This window comes from Salvelinus sp. IW2-2015, linkage group LG4p (genome assembly GCF_002910315.2).
Source record: "Salvelinus sp. IW2-2015 linkage group LG4p, ASM291031v2, whole genome shotgun sequence".
Classification (NCBI taxonomy): Eukaryota; Metazoa; Chordata; class Actinopteri; order Salmoniformes; family Salmonidae; genus Salvelinus; species Salvelinus sp. IW2-2015.
Genome location: NC_036841.1, coordinates 101,499 through 118,653, shown reverse-complemented (window position 1 = coordinate 118,653; position 17,155 = coordinate 101,499). Strand labels below are relative to the sequence as shown.

General features: G+C 42.3%; 1 protein-coding gene across 1 annotated transcript in view; it reads left to right on the top strand.

The window, feature by feature from the left end:
- The window catches only part of LOC111956625 (cell adhesion molecule DSCAM-like), a 97,516-nt gene that overhangs the window by 4,773 nt on the left and 75,588 nt on the right, over window positions 1-17,155 (top strand). The window contains exons 2-3 of the mRNA XM_070437005.1: window positions 16,247-16,564; window positions 16,671-16,817. Coding sequence (XP_070293106.1) covers window positions 16,247-16,564; window positions 16,671-16,817 — 465 coding nt within the window. The remainder of the gene's footprint in view (window positions 1-16,246; window positions 16,565-16,670; window positions 16,818-17,155) is intronic.

The window sequence follows — 17,155 nt, the reverse complement described above, 5'->3', positions numbered from 1 at the left end:
TCCTCTTGTAAGACTTATGCCCTTGAATCCTCCATATCTATTTAAAGATCTTTAAGACTTACCGTCTTTTGGTAGCAGTGGCCTCATGCTGGCAATTGAGGAGGACTTAGATCTAAATCTAAATCAGTATTATTTGTTTAAACCTATTTCCAGTTAGGGAACAGGGTCGTTCCATTTGATTTCAATCACTTTTTGACCGCACTGCTTTTCATTTGAACAAAACGTTCAATCCATATTTGCCCATGGTAGAAGTGGTAAGAAAGTGACTTTTCGAACTTGAATGACATAACATTTATGAGACAGATGTGCTCAAAGTTTTTCATACCCCTCCCTACCATGAGACATCCATGTCTTCATCACTGGAAAAGATAAACAGTTGAGTTTGATATAATTTAAAAGCTTACCAGCAGAGTTGTCAAACTATTTTATAATTTATTGAAAAAACAATTTTCAGCCAAAACATGCCACCCACACTCAAGAGTATGCTGTGTCTCAAACGATGGCGGACACAACACAAACACCTCAGAGGATGTAAAATAGGGTCTAAACTACATAATTGATGTTAAAGGTTAAAAGTTGAAAAAAAATGATGATAAAAAATAAATAAAAATGAAATGATATAACAGTTTGACAATCTTGTTTGTAATTGTATTTATTTAACCCTTATTTTACCAGGTAAGTTGACTGAGAACACATTTACAGCAACAACCTGGGGAATAGTTACAGGGAGAGGAGGGGAAATTATAGCAAACTCAACTGTTTATCTTTTCCAGTGATGAAGATATGAGGGTCTCGTGGTAGGGTGGGGTATGCTTTGAGCACACTTAAATGTTTGGTCAATCAGGTACAAAAAGTTACTTTCTGAACACTTCTACCATGGGCAAAAATGTATAAAAAGTATATTTCAAATCAAATGGGGTGCGTTCAAAAAGTGATTGAAATCAAATGGAATGACCCAACAGTCAACTAGGTATCCGAGCAGCACGGTTGACCTACCTATGAAAATGGGTCTAGTAAGGCAATAAAATATAGTCGCTCTGTATGCATTGATAGATACATATCTGAGAAGTAAATGTGAGTTCAGTTCAAACATGAATTCAGCACTTGTTTAAGGTCAATTGTTCTCTAGAGTAGTTCCCCTTTGAGAGTGTTTGCTGGTGAAAACTGTGAATGGTTGCGTTGTTGTTATTCCTGAGGAACTGTTACTAAAGGTAATGTCTGATAATGGAGACCCTGATGTGTAATAATGGATCTCCCAGTTCACACATACTGACTGCATAATGAAGATGCCTACTAAAGATGTTCAGCAACCGTCTTGCAGTCTAATTAGTAATGGGGCATGGGAGACTCACAGGGGTGGTGGTATGTTTCACTGAATGTAAAATCTAATTACAAATCAGACTGTGTATCCTTAAGGATTCTGCTGAATCAGAACAATATAATTGCATGAGCACCATGTAAATGTCTTTCACATTAAAATGTTAACTATACTGTTTAGCATCGGCTGGGGAAAAAACCTCACACAGATTTACGTGTTTGATCAACCTGGCAAAGACATGACATGTTATTTTATGTAATGTTATTTTAAAAGGCTGAGCACTTAGAAAAGTGGCATGGTGAAGGAACAATGAGACTAAAGCAGTTTTTAGAGAACACTGACAAAAGAAATACATGCACTAACATTCTCCCTATGTCTAATGCACATACTGTATGTTGGATTAGGACTACTGTATATGAGTGGTGTGTATATAGAGCTCAAGTATGATGTAGAGCAACTCATAAGAGTGCAGTGAACAGGACAGATGTTGGAAGTGTGGTTGATGTGGCTAATCAAATCAAATTGTGTTTGTCACATGCTTTGTAAACAACAGATGTAGACTAACAGTGAAATGTTTACTTACAGGCCCTTTCCAACAATGCAGAGAGAAAAGATAAATAATAGAAAAGTAACAGCATGAGAAATAAATATACAAAGAGTAACGATAACTATTCACAAAGTCACAAAGATCACATATCATTTTTGAGGGACAGAATTAATCGGTCACTTAATCTAGTACCCAAATGCTCATGCTTTGAACTCCACAGCCATGGGAATGAACTGGATGGATCCCTGTATGCCCAATGCACATGTTTGCTCTGGTACTGTATGGCTGGATCACCTTGGTGACTCTCACAGTGTGTCCCTGGATCACCTTTGGTGACTCTCACTGTGTGTCCTGGATCACCTTGGTGACTCTCACTGTGTGTCCTGGATCACCTTGGTGACTCTCACAGTGTGTCCCAGGATCACCTTGGGGACTCTCCATGTGTGTCCTGGATCACCTTGGGGACTCTCACTGTGTGTCCCTGGATCACCTTGGGGACTCTCACTGTGTGTCCCTGGATCACCTTGGGGACTCTCACTGTGTGTCCCTGGATCACCTGGGGACTCTCACAGTGTGTCCTGGATCACCTTGGTGACTCTCACAGTGTGTCCCTGGATCACCTTGGTGACTCTCACAGTGTGTCCCTGGATCACCTTGGTGACTCTCACAGTGTGTCCCTGGATCACCTTGGTGCCTCTCACAGTGTGTCCTGGATCACCTTGGGGACTCTCACTGTGTGTCCCTGGATCACCTTGGTGACTCTCACAGTGTGTCCCTGGATCCCTTGGTGACTCTCACAGTGTGTCCCTGGATCACCTTGGTGACTCTCACAGTGTGTCCCTGGATCACCTTGGTGACTCTCACAGTGTGTCCCTGGATCACCTTGGTGACTCTCACAGTGTGTCCCTGGATCACCTTGGTGATCTCACAGTGTGTCCCTGGTCACCTTGGTGACTCTCACAGTGTGTCCCTGGATCACCTTGGGGACTCTCACAGTGTGTCCCTGGATCACCTTGGTGACTCTCACAGTGTGTCCCTGGATCACCTTGGTGACTCTCACAGTGTGTCCTGGATCACCTTGGTGACTCTCACAGTGTGTCCTGGATCACCTTGGGGACTCTCACTGTGTGTCCCTGGATCACCTTGGTGACTCTCACAGTGTGTCCCTGGATCCACTTGGACTTCACGTGTGTCCTGATCACCTTGGGACTCTCACAGTGTGTCCCTGGATCACCTTGGGACTCTCACAGTGTGTCCCTGGATCACCTTGGGGACTCTCACAGTGTGTCCTGGATCACCTTGGGACTCTCACAGTGTGTCCCTGGATCACCTTGGTGACTCTCACAGTGTGTCCCTGGATCACCTTGGGGACTCTCACAGTGTGTCCCTGGATCACCTTGGTGACTCTCACAGTGTTCCTGGATCACCTTGGTGACTCTCACAGTGTGTCCCTGGATCACCTTGGGGACTCTCACAGTGTGTCCCTGGATCACCTTGGTGACTCTCACAGTGTGTCCCTGGATCACCTTGGTGACTCTCACAGTGTGTCCCTGGATCACCTTGGGGACTCTCACTGTGTGTCCCTGGATCACCTTGGTGACTCTCACAGTGTGTCCCTGGATCACCTTGGGGACTCTCACAGTGTGTCCCTGGATCACCTTGGGGACTCTCACAGTGTGTCCCTGGATCACCTTGGGACTCTCACAGTGTGTCCCTGGATCACCTTGGGGACTCTCACAGTGTGTCCTGGATCACCTTGGGGACTCTCACAGTGTGTCCCTGGATCACCTTGGTGACTCTCACAGTGTGTCCCTGGATCACCTTGGGGACTCTCACAGTGTGTCCCTGGATCACCTTGGTGACTCTCACGCTGTGTCCCTGGATCACCTTGGTGACTCTCACAGTGTGTCCCTGGATCACCTTGGGGACTCTCACAGTGTGTCCCTGGATCGCTTTGAGCTTGGCAGGTTGCTCACATTTCATCTGCTTCCGTTTGTCTTATTGATCTACACTCTTTTACCTTTCTTAGTGTTTAATCTATGTCCTTATCACAGCTAAACTTCTCAATCAGTCATTCTGTAAGATGCAAATACTGTTTGGGTTCACAATATTCAAACTTCATATCTGATTTCAGAATACAGAGAAAGAGACACAAACCACAGTGTATGAATGAGCATGCATTCAAATGAATTTGGATCCGTCACCAATTTGATGTTTTAATATGCAGAGTTGCACCTTTAAAAAGAGGTGGATCATATTTAAAGAGTCCCCAGGAATCAGTAACTTTGTGAATGTTGGCAAATGTCTCATTAGAGTGTTGCTAGCCTGAGCTTTATTATGTGTTGCTTTCCCTCTCTCTCTATCAGCCTTTCCCCAGAAGTGATTATGCTAATTGCTGTTTGATCAGATGATTAAATTATAATTCGATTAATCCGGAGTACTAAATGCTCTGAATACATTTGCTTCCGCTTGGCTGGCTGGCTGGCTTTACAGAGCTAACGTTCCCTGTCACACAGCGAACACACAGGAGAAAGGGACAACCCTAGAGGAGAGGAGGAACATGACCTTTTTTGGAGGGATGGTGTGTAGTGAGGAAGTGGGATAACAAAGAAAGCAAGGGTAGTGACTGAGAAGAGAGAGGAGGGGGCAGGTTGGCTAGGGGGTTCTTTAGGGAATACATGCTGTGCTCCTTAGTGTTAAATAAATATGTTTGCTTTACGGATTGGATGTGATAAATGTTTAATATAATATGTCTATAAAGATTGTCAAATAGTTCTGGAGTATTTAAGTGAGTGTGGCACATAGCATATTTAAAGGGCCCTGGTTATGGGGCAGCTAATAAGATGACAGGAGCCAGCTGTTGTGACATTAGCACTGACACACATCACAACGCCAGCTGTTCATGACTGAATTCTCTTTGACAACAGTGGAATGTGGATCAATGGAAATAACAACAATATGTGATGACATCACTTCTGTTGGTTTCTCAATTAGTGTTACATCACTGTCTAACAATACATGGGGCGTTTGCAACATATTTTACATTTGCTACATGATTTATGATCACCTGTTCACCTATTTTAATTTTCTCTAGAATTTCTCCTCTACACTGTAGTATGTCTACATTTGCCACCATTCTGGAAGATCCTGTTCCCATAGCGAGCATGCAGGTTGGCAAGGATGTATATATGCATGACAACATCATTGATGTCCCTGCACCTTACTGTTTGGTGACATAATAAGGAGTGTTGACAAGTACATGCTATCCCCAGTATGTGAGGCTGATGTAAAAAGAATATCTGACCAACAAGAAACACCTCACGGCCAGACCTGTCGTGTTGTAAGATGGGAACCAATTACAAAATACTATTTGAGTAACTGCTAATACTATCAATAGTGCATCATTTATTTTCTGAGAGATATTATTATTTTCAAAGTCACCGTTGTGTAGTTCTAAAAAGTGGAAAATCAATTGTTTGGAATTGTAACAGTAATTGCTTATCTACCTAGCAACTACTTTGTTCTATTCTATTGGAGGAGAACAGGAAGTAGTTGAGTTCATGGATGGCAGTAACTGTGGTCAGTCCATCATTAATTCTGCAGATGTGTAATCTGTCTCCTTCCAGTGTTTGTCTACATAGACAGTCATCCATCCATCCACCATCTAAATAACCCTCAAACTGCACTATCAACAGTATGTAATAAACTTAATTACTCTAACTCTGTGTGAGGAAGCTAAGCAGGGTTGTCTGTCAAAATACTGTTGAGCCCATGTGCTCTTCTTGACCTGGGGTGTGTTCAGTTCAGTTTAACGCTTGCTACGTTACGGTTTGTACTGAACGACACATTTCCCCAAAATGATGCATTCTTTAACAGCCTTTGAGGTACACTATATGTACAAATGTATGTTGACACCCCTTTAAATTTGTGGATTTGGCTATTTCAGCCATGCAGCCATGCAATCTCCATAGACAAACATTGGTATTAGAATGGCCTTACTGAAGTGCTCAGTGACTTTCAATGTGGCACCGTCATAGTGTGCTACCTTTCCAACAAGTCAGTTCGTCAAATTTCTGCCCTGCTAGAGCTGCCCCGGTCAACTGTAAGTGCTGTTAGTGGAAACTTCTAGGAGTAACAACAGCTCAGCCACACAAGCTCAAAGGCCAAACAAGCTCAAAGAACGGGACCGCCAAGTACTGAACTACGTAGAGCGGTAAAATAGTCTGTCCTCGGTTGCAGCACTCACTGCCAAGTTTCAATCTGCCTCTGGAAGCCACGTCAGGACAATGACTGTTCGACAGGAGCTTCATGAAATGGGTTTCCATGGCTGAGCAAGCGCACAAGTCTTTTATTTATTTATTTATTTAACCTTTATTTAACTAGGCAAGTCAGGTAAGAACAAATTCTTATTTACAATGACGGCCTACCTCGGCCAAACCCTAACCCAGACGATGCTGGGCCAATTGTGCGCCACCCTAATGAGACTCCCAATCACAGCTGGTTGTGATACAGCCTGGAATCAAACCAGGGTCTGTAATGATGCCTCTTGCACTGAGATGCAGTGCCTTTGACCACTGCGCCACTTGGGAGACCGAGTGTCTAAGATCATCATGCGCAATGCCAAACGTTGGCTGGTGTGGTGTAAAGTTTGCCACCATTAGACTTTGGAGCAGTGGAAACGCATTCTCTGGAGTGATGAATCACGCTTCACCTGGCAGTCCAATGAACAAATCTGGGTTTGGCGGATGACAGGGGAACACTACCTTCCCCAATGCATCGTGCCACCTCTTTGGTGGAGGAGAAATAATGGTCTGGGGCTGTTTTTCCTGGTTCGGCTAGGCCCCTTAGTCCCAGTGAAGGGAAATCTTAACTATACAGCATACAATGACATTCTAGATGATTCTGTGCTTCCAACTTTGTGGCAACAGTTTGGGGAAGGCCCTTTCCTGTTTTAGCATGACAATACCCCAGTGCACAAAGCGAGGTCCATACAGAAATGGTTTGTCGCGATCGGTGTGGAAGGACTTGACTGGCCTGCACAGAGTCCTGACCTCAACCCCATCGAACACCTTTGGGATGAATTGGTAAGACAACTGCGAGCCAGGCCTAATCGCCCAACATCAGTGGGCAATTAGGCTGAATCAAGTCCCCGCAGCAATGTTCCAAGAGTGAAACAAGTGGAAAGCCTTCCCAGAAGAGTGGAGGTTGTTATAGCAGCAAAGGGGGGACCAACTCCATATTAATGCCCATGTATTTGGAATGAGCTGTTTGACAAGCAGGTGTCCACATACTTTTGGCCATGTAGTGTATGTTTGATCCCGTTTGGTGGGTGTGGCGAGGTGTGGCCTGATCAATATGGATGTGACCATTAGAAATCACAAAAACCTGTGCAGCACACCATACACAATCACCCTCTGGGCCACCATAGTCACGCTGTCTTCAACTGGTTGTACAGTACCATTTCTGGTACAAAGGAATCTGACAAAGGATATAAGAGAGATTCAGCATACTATACTCAAAAGGTTCACAGCTCATTCTTTATTCAAACAGTCCAGTGTGACCATGTCCTCCTCATCTAAAATGTTGCCACCCAGCATTGGTCTACTTGGATGTCATTAAATCAAGATGGTCTAGCATCTTGGCATTATCCCTGTAGGTTTAAGCAGTGGTTTAGTTTAGTCTACACGCATTGACTGCCCCTTGCTCTTCCCTCTGCCGCTCACAGGCTTTGACAAGGTGATTAGCTCCAGCTTGCCATAAATACATCATGTTGTTTTAATTTCTGTTAATTTGTTTGTGGAAAGTCTACCCAATATGAAGAAAATGCTGCACTCGAAATTTGCAAAAAAACCTTAGTATTCCCTCATTGGCACAGATAGATTGAATCAACCTAGAAAAGTCTGGGCACTGAGGAGGACAATCATTGAGCAATTTTAAGAACTTGGTATTCTCATATGAGTAGTTGTAACAACAATTGTTTTCTCCCATCCATTTGATTGAATATTCACATTGTTTGCTCGGTTAATGCCTGTATACTACAGCAAAAGAGGACCGAGCACGCCTTCATTCTCATCGACGGGGCTGTAGTGGAACAGGTTGAGAGCTTCAAGTTCCTTGGTGTCCACATCACCAACAAACTAACATGGTCCAAGCACACCAAGACAGTCGTGAAGAGGGCACGACAAAACCTATTCCCACTCAGGAGACTGAAAAGATTTGGCATGGGTTCTCAGATCCTCAAAAGGTTCTACAGCTGCACCATCGAGAGCATCCTGACTGGTTGCATCACTGCCTGGTATGGCAACTGCTCGGCCTCCGACCGCAAGGCACTACAGAGGGTAGTGCGTACGGCCCAGTACATCACTGGGGCAAAGCTTCCTGCCATCCAGGACCTCTATACCAGGTGGTGTTAGAGGAAGGCCCTAAAAATTGTCAAAGACTCCAGCCACCCTAGTCATAGACTGTTCTCTCTGCTACCGCACGGCAAGCGGTACCGGAGCGCCAAGTCTAGGTTCAAGAGGCTTCTAAACAGCTTCTACCCCCAAGCCATAAGACTCCTGAACATCTAATCAAATGGCTACCCAGACTATTTGCAATGCCCCCCCCCCCCCTCTTTTACACCGCTGCTACTCTCTGTTATTATCTATTTCATAGTCACTTTAATAACTCTACCTACATGTACTGTACATATTACCTCAATTACCTCGACTAACCGGTGACTCTGTACCGGTACCCCCCTGTATATAGTCTCGCTATTGTTATTTTACTGCTGCTCTTTAATTACTTGTTACTTTTATTTATTTTTCTTATTCGTATTATTATTATTTTTTAAACTGCATTGTTGGTTAGGGGCTTGTAAGTAAGCATTTCACTGTAAGGTCTACTACACATGTGACTAATGGAATGGATTTGATTTGAAATAAACTCTTTCTCCACCCTCCAGTGTTCATATTGCGCAACGAAACAGTTGTATTTTTACCCTGGTACTTTTTATTCAGCTGTAGTAGCAGCAGAGGGAGCTGCTATAGTTTGGTATATACTGTAATCCCCCATCAGATTCTCTCCCTCCTGTTGGTTCATCAGCAGCATAATTCAGACATCAACGTCTGGAGCGCTGACATTCTCCCTACTGAGATATGCTGCTGCTGCCTCCTCTATTAATGAGACATCCACTCTCACCCGTTTAACGCATGAAAATAAAACTAGATCTAGAGGTACACCATGGGGCTACACTTTACCATATCCTACTCCTCTGACATCATACAATGGATCTGTCTTTGCATATCACCAGTGAGCAGAGCAGAGCAGACAACGGCCCCTTCTGTCATGTCCTGGTTAATATTCATGAAAGCAAATTGGGAGACTGTCATTTGGCAAGTTCCTGTACAAGCCCTGTGTATAGCCTCTGGGCAGAAAGAGGAGAATGCTTACTCACATTGGATAACCCCCCTCATTGCCCCCTACCCTGTTTCCTTTCCTCCCCTGTCTCCTGTCTCTGCTCCTGGTCCCAGGCCACCCCCCAGGCATAGCACAGAGGGCTGCTTTAATTACCAAGGGTTCCTGGTTGACAGAGCCTGTCACAGTGCAGCAGCTGCCCGCCCCGCCCCACTCTGCCCCGTGTGCCTATGCCCACTGGCAGCCCCGACGACAGGCCACTGGCTCACCAGACGTGACATGGGTGCCCTATAAAATACTTGGACCCAGTTGATCAATCCACCCTCCCAGTCTCTCTGGATTTCTCTTTTTCTGCTCTCGATGTCTGTCTGTCAGATGAGCTCATGATAAAACGATGGCAAAATATGGAATACCACCCATGGATGAAGCACAATTTAAACAGTAAACTTCCAAGCAAATGCACTACATAAACTGTACATGTGGCTGTATTCATTAAAGAAAGAGGCAGTAAGGGGTTAAAGCATGCATACATGTTGGTGTTTGTCCCATCAGCATCGATTACACGTTGAATTAAATGAAGCGCCTCGGTAGTCCTGAAAGCACTCTGTGATGGCTGATTACACCTGCCTGTCAGCTGATGAATTATACTGCCTTTGATTGATCAGCTTCACTCAGAGTGTGAATTTTCATGGTAAATGTGTTATGTAAATATAGTTTTTTCACACTGTACCTCTATGTTAATACAAGGGGCTGTTTTGTGTGCAGATAATAATCATGCTCAGCATTCCATCCAAAAATATTCCATCTTGATGTTTGTCCAATCGCAACACAGCAGTTGCATAATGACAGCGTGATTGAGAGTTATTTTCATATTAAAATGAGAGAGGAGCCATTTGGTGCTATGGAATATTGATGCTAATTGGCATCATTTCAATACTGAAGTAAATGGATAATATAATAGATTACAAATGATTGTTGTTACTCTCAAGTGGTACACTTTCAGATTTACTGCTCAATTATGGTTTTCATTAGATGTTTTCATATTAGCAGTATTGTTTTATTTGACCAATCTAGTGCTATGATACCACGTATTTAATGGAATGATTAAGCTATCATTCTCTGTACATATACATTCATTATTTCATGCACCGCTCTGTTCAGTTGCTCAGGAATTAAACATGCATTCACAGAAATGGTATACTGAGAATATTCCCAGGTGCATGTAGCTACAGTACAGTAGTTGCTAGATATGTGGTCTTAACACCAGGCATCATTTGCCTCTGGCATAAACATTTTCCTTGTTTTTCATGGTTGGATGCCCATCTCTGGGCTATCTAACATCTACAACATTTACAAATCTATGAAATGTAAATCTGTTCGGGGATATGTTTGTGTGTATAAAATGTTCTGGATTTATATTCCCAACTAGAATCCTCCCCCCTTCTCACTGAAAAAGACAGTGGCAATGGAGTGGCCTTGTCTTTTTTCTTCTCCCTCCAGCTTTGCTGATAGCAAAAAAGTAAGCTTGGTTAATTATAGATGGATATAATACATTATTGAACAGTGTCACTTCTTTCGTCTTTACGGTTCAGCTCATGAAAAATTATGGCAATTACAAATGACCTCTGTGGTTATTTAGTAAGTGGTTAGGTTTGAGAGAAGTTGTTCGGGCATGAGAAGCATGACCCTTAGTGGGGCCTCTGAGGAGGTTGTACCTGGGTTGGATGAACCCTTTGTAGAGTAACTCATGTAGAGCTGCTCCGTTAGGAATGGGTGTAGTAGTGCAGTGACATGGTACTCAGTATGATTAGATCCACAAGGACCTTTGACTTCTCTGCAGTTGGTCTTATCAAAACAATCTTTGTTATGACTACACGGTGCTAAATTGAGTCGCTTTTATGAGTTTAATTAGTTTAATTAGTCGTATGTTCAGGATACACATGGTATACACCGTCCAAAACAATGCTTACTTGCACGTTCCTTCTTGACAATGCAACAACAATAAGAAATAATAAAATATAAGAAAACTAACATAAAGTAAATAAGGCTCAGTAGAATGTGAAATATGAAGGATGTGAAATATGCCATACTGAGCCCACTGCCGCTATTCCCATTTATTTTCAGTACTCTCGCAGAATACAAGCTTTTCAAAATGTCAGACTCCTTTGATGTACTTCTCTCCAGGCATTTACTATTGTGGCATTTTCTGCTTTCAGAGTATAGACTGCGTGTGCAAAACATTATGCACACGTGCTCTTTCCATGACATAGAGTGACCAGGTGGAAGCTATGATCCCTTATTGATGTCACTTGTTAAATCCACTTCTATCAGTGTAGATGAAGGGGCCAGTATCCCTGAATGGGCCAGTATCCCTGTGGAACGCTTTTGAGTCAAATTTAATAGAACGTTTTGTTGTTTGGGAATTGTATTGGGCAGTGTTTTTTCTGTATGAAATGACTAGAAATAACTTATTGTGTCGCTAGTGTTATAAATCTAATGTGTGCTGCATCTGTTTTCTTTCTCAGCCATTGGCTCAGATTGCTCTTGATAAACCGCCAAAGATCTGTAACACCGAAATGTTTGAGACAAGAGGATTTTAGAAAGCCGTCAAATATTATATTCAACATATCTTACGTTTTATCAATGCAATAGGGATTTTAATGTTTCTAAAATATGAACAACATCACCAATTATTGATTAATTATTTAAGACACCTACCTATACACATTGATGATTTCAGAGGATTTTTCATTAAAATTGCTTGGCACACCTACAGGTTGGTTTTGATCTCTCCCTCATGTCTGAGGCTGTATTATCAATATGCCACAAGGAAGGGTTCTACTTAAGCCCCAGCTGCAAAAAGGGAATGAATTACAATTTGATATGACTTTGATGTATTCTTTTCAATTGAGTCTTTAAAGCAGCTACACACCCATACATAGCAATAAGACTTTCACTCCATTTTTAAAGATTTAAACAGGCACAACCTAGATAGAATTTGTATTTTTTTTCTCTCAATCAATGTTATTTATTTGTTATTGGGCAAATCATGATGGGCTTCAATGTGCAACAGATGTGTTCTTACCTCGTAACTCTCTTGCGTTATGTTTTTAAAGAAAGTCAAGCCAGCGGTCCTAGGTGATTGGTGTTTATTCTGACGATAGACACAAGGAAGCACATTAGATGTGCAGAACAACAATATGTTGATGGCTGTAGATTCATGATTCATCAGTTAGCATGGAAATAACTGTGAATTAGCAGAGAGCTAATGTGACCATTACAATAAGAGCATGCTAGCTAACTCACTCTTTCAACAATAACATAGAAAAGCACATCCCAGGATGCCCCCAATATCTAACAGGTACCGTACACATATGTATGTGCGTGGGTGTGTGTATGTATATATATTAGGAAATGTACACGTTGTAAATATGGAAATAGATTACAGTATTTCAGAACGTGACCTACCGCTTGCATGTCAATATCAGACTGGCAAGAATTTACGTTTCCAATCTCCCCCTCTTTCTGCAAGCGTAGCCAATGACATTACCACTTATTGACTTCTGACTTAAAAGAACCAATCAGAATACATAAACATTAAATACACATTTCTGCATTGGCAAGTGGAAACATAATTAACCGCGTTACAAATGGATAAGCCTAGGTCCATCATAGACAACATTCAAACCTTCCCGGAGCTATGTTGCAGATGCTAGTACCACAGAAACAAGCTAGAATCAATCAGAGATAGAGGGAGGGAGGGATAGAGAGAGAGAGAGAAATCAGTGTCCTGGGTAGCCCTCTCTGTTGGAAGTCATGGGCGTCACGCAGCTAGACTCAGGATACCCCTAAGTGTCTGTGAAAGCATGTGTGGGTGTGCGTCATGAGTCATCCCTATCGTCTGTCCTCTGTGTGTGCGACTGCCATTGACAGATTGATCTATCTGAGGAGGCTAATGCTCAGCTAGCGCCTCCATCACCTACTAAGGAATGAGCTCAGTCACAGCCAGGGATTCTCTCAGGCCGACTCTCTGCCATAGAAATACAGTTATGGATGAGCCACAGGTTATACAGGATTGTGTTTTCTCCCAGTTCGTTGTTTTCGTTAATGCCTTCTACAGTAAATGGGGTCAATTGATAAGTCAGAGTGGCTACCATTTGATCCCAACTTACTTCTGGACTGAACAGACTCTCAAATCAGGGTAGATCAATATGGAAGTTTCGATACAAATATATAAGTGCTGACAGATAATTTGTTTGTTCAACATGGTGGGATCTTTTTGTGTCTGTAAAATGTATTATGCGAGAAATGGCGGTGGAAATACCTTTGTGCACAAATGTTGATATAATAACACTGATATCAAAGTAAACTTGGAGTCATACGATGATATGGCGTGTGGTCCTTCCACTGCGACTCGGAAAACTATGCAGTTTATTAGGATACAGATTAAATAAGTTGTGATAAACTTCACAGAGTGGTGAAAGTTCATGGCTCTGAGCTTTATGCTCCTTTCATATCGAGGGTCATGGCATGATGATCAATGCTTAACTGCCATTTGACCCCCCCCCAAAATCTTGCTCTTATCCATAATAATATCATCATGTAGACTAGCCTACCCGCACAGCCTGTCCACACTGTATCTGAGAGCTGTTGGCTAGAGCACACGTGCCAAGACCAGAGTAGCACATTTGTGACAAAACTATCGGTAGAGTTGAAAATGCGATAGAAACACATTGAACTTTTTATTTTTATTTGGGACATGAAAACTTAAGCCAAAAAGTACATTTTGTGTGCACTACTTGTCATCGCATTGATTTTTATCCTCAACAAGTTAGTTTGGTGCGAACACAACACTGGTGGGAAAATGCACATTTTCATTATGTGGATTTTAGAATATTCACCTGAAAATCTGTCGCCAATTGGATGGAAACCAAACTATGGACACTGGATTCCCACATAATTACAAACATTTTAATTGGTAGCCTACTTACACAATTTTTTCTCAGTTTGGTTTTTATTTTTTATTTGTGTGTGTGTGCGTGCATGGTTGTGTGTTTGAGTGTATCTCTTTGCGGGTCAAAGCCCCTGGAGCAGAGAGAGGGTGGAAACCATTGCGATTTGAAACCTTGTTCGAAATTTATGAAGTGCTAAAATGTTTTATCCACAGGGAGGCCTAGATAGCTGTCACTGGTAAGCCATTTACTACTAGGCACCGACTCTGACACCAGACAGAGATCCAGAGGTAGGCAGCAGGCAGGCACAGGGCCATGCTCAGCCAGGAGAAATAATACACTGAGTGTACAAAACATTAAGAACACCTTCCTAATATTGAGTTGCACCAATATTTGGCCTTAGAACAGCCTGAATTCGTCAGGGCATGGGCTTTACAAGGTGTCAAAAGCGTTCCACAGGGATGCTGGCCCATGTTGACTCCAATGCTTTTCACAGTTGTGTCAAGTTGGCTGGACGTCCTTTGGGTGGTGGACTATTCTTTATACACATGGGAAACTGTTGAGCATGAAAAACCCAGCAGCCCTGGCACTTACTACCATACCCAGTTCAAAGGTAAATAAATCTTGCCATATATTATTATTTTGTCTTTCCCAGTCACCCTCTGTATGGCACACATACACAATTCATGCCTCAATTGTCTCAAGGCTTAAAATACTTATTTAACATGTCTCCTCCCCTTCATCTACACTGATTGAAGTGGATTTAACAAGTGACATCAATATGTCATGAAAGAGCAGGTGTTCAGAATGTTTTGTACACTCAGTTTATACACCACTCAGAAATCAACCACCTAACGATTAGCACTGAGCCAGCCAACTGATGCTAATTGGTCCCACTTCGTGTTTCTCTCCCTTTCAAGGGAGCTACATAACGACACACACTTTTACATCATCAACACTCCTTTCCCGCTTGTTGCTCCCCTGCTCAACCAAAGCAGCATACATGTTCAATGCTGTGTATGAGCAAATGGCCTCACTTCAGGGCCTGTTAACTATAGATTTAAGAAGAAAGATAAGCAAAGTTGCTATTCCTCAAAAAGGTTTTTGGAAATTCTCTTACGCTGTTTCTTCTGTTTCACCTTAGGCAAAAAGTTAAGAAGAAATTAGATTCTTGAAAAGAAAGTTCTTGGAAATGTTCTTAAATTCCAAGATAGCTAAACTCTTGTCTTCAACTCAGGGCAGTGAGAGAAAAAGCTCATGAAAGCAATTGAACATGTTTAATTTACTCACAAACTTCATCTGAAAGTTTCAGTATTTATTATTTTAAACCCAAGAACATGTTTTAGAACAGCAAATCTCAGTTGGAAATGTGCTAACATGATTGCCATTGCTAGTTAGATAGCTAGGTAAATCAGTTGCCTAGTAACAAACATCTTAAGAAGACATGTACGAAGATATTTGAGGAGTTCGTAAGAAAATCATGAAATCTTAAGATTTTGTTGAGGAATTGCACTTACAAATTATTTTATGAACTTCTTTATCTTTTTTCTTAAGCAGCTTCTTAAGTTTTTTGCGTAAGAAGTGTTTTGTGAATCTGGGCCCAGATCCATAACAAATAATTCATTTGTTTCATCATGGCCAAGTAAATAACTACTGTCTTGATGTATTTAGAAGTAAACATACATATGGATCTTAATTTGACCAGTATTGTCGCAGCAAAATAATCCTGCAGCAACAGGATTTGAAAGATTAGTCCATAATATTGCTTGATCAATGGTTAGGCTATTAGCTGGCTAAAATTAGGCTACAGTTGTAATATTGTTAATATAACCGTGTGCTATGAATCCCAAGGTTAGTACACACGGTTTTCAGTGAATGTATGTAAATCATGAAGCTCATCTGCATTTTCTCAGCAGGAAAATTATCAGCAACAAAAAAGTGATAAAATTAAGATCCTACTCCTGTAGTATACCCATTCAAGTCAGTTGTCTTGTCATCTAATGTTTTTATACTCTTTGTTCTCCTCTCTTGCAGTTTTTAGTGAAGATCTACGTTCCAGCTTATATTTTGTCAATGCATCTCTGCAAGAGGTAGTGTTTGCCAGCACCACAGGGACCCTGGTGCCCTGTCCCGCTGCAGGGGTGCCCCCCGCCTCGCTGCGCTGGTACCTGGCCACCGGAGAGGAGATCTACGATGTGCCCGGGATCCGCCACGTGCACCCCAATGGCACCCTCCAGATCTTTAACTTCCTCCCCTCCAGCTTTAGTAAGCTGATCCATGACAATACCTACTATTGCACAGCTGAAAATCCTTCAGGGAAAATAAGAAGCCAAGATGTCCACATTAAGGCCGGTAAGTGTTTATTTTAAATAGTAGCTGTCGTTGTTGTCATTCCTTAATTTCTTCTTGTATGTATTCATTTGCATTTGCCAAATGGCACCACTCTTGCTATCCTCAGTATTTCGGGAACCCTACACTGTCCGGGTGGAGGACCAGAAAGCCATGAGAGGCAATGTAGCGGTCTTCAAGTGCATTATCCCTGCCTCCGTGGAGGCTTACGTCACTGTCGTATCGTGGGAGAAAGACACAGTCTCACTATCCTCAGGTAAGACAACATTCGTATATCTTGGTCAGAATTTTGTTCAATTCCTTGCTTGGACTCTTCAAATCAGCTATTGGATTACACGTTCAGTGGAATGATTCGTTGGTGTAGCTAACAAAATAAGATTTGTTTACACAGACAGTGCTATGGATCCCAAAGTTTCTGAATGGGAAGCCATCCCTGCTCTGCTCTGTGTGCTTGGGCCACTGTTCTCTGTCTCTCTGTGACTTACCTGCTTGTGGTCTCAGTCAACCTTTACTGGAGCTCCATGGAATCCTGTCTACCTACAGTACTAGCCAGGCTAATGTCTGTCTGTCATGTTGATCCCACCCCCCTCGATT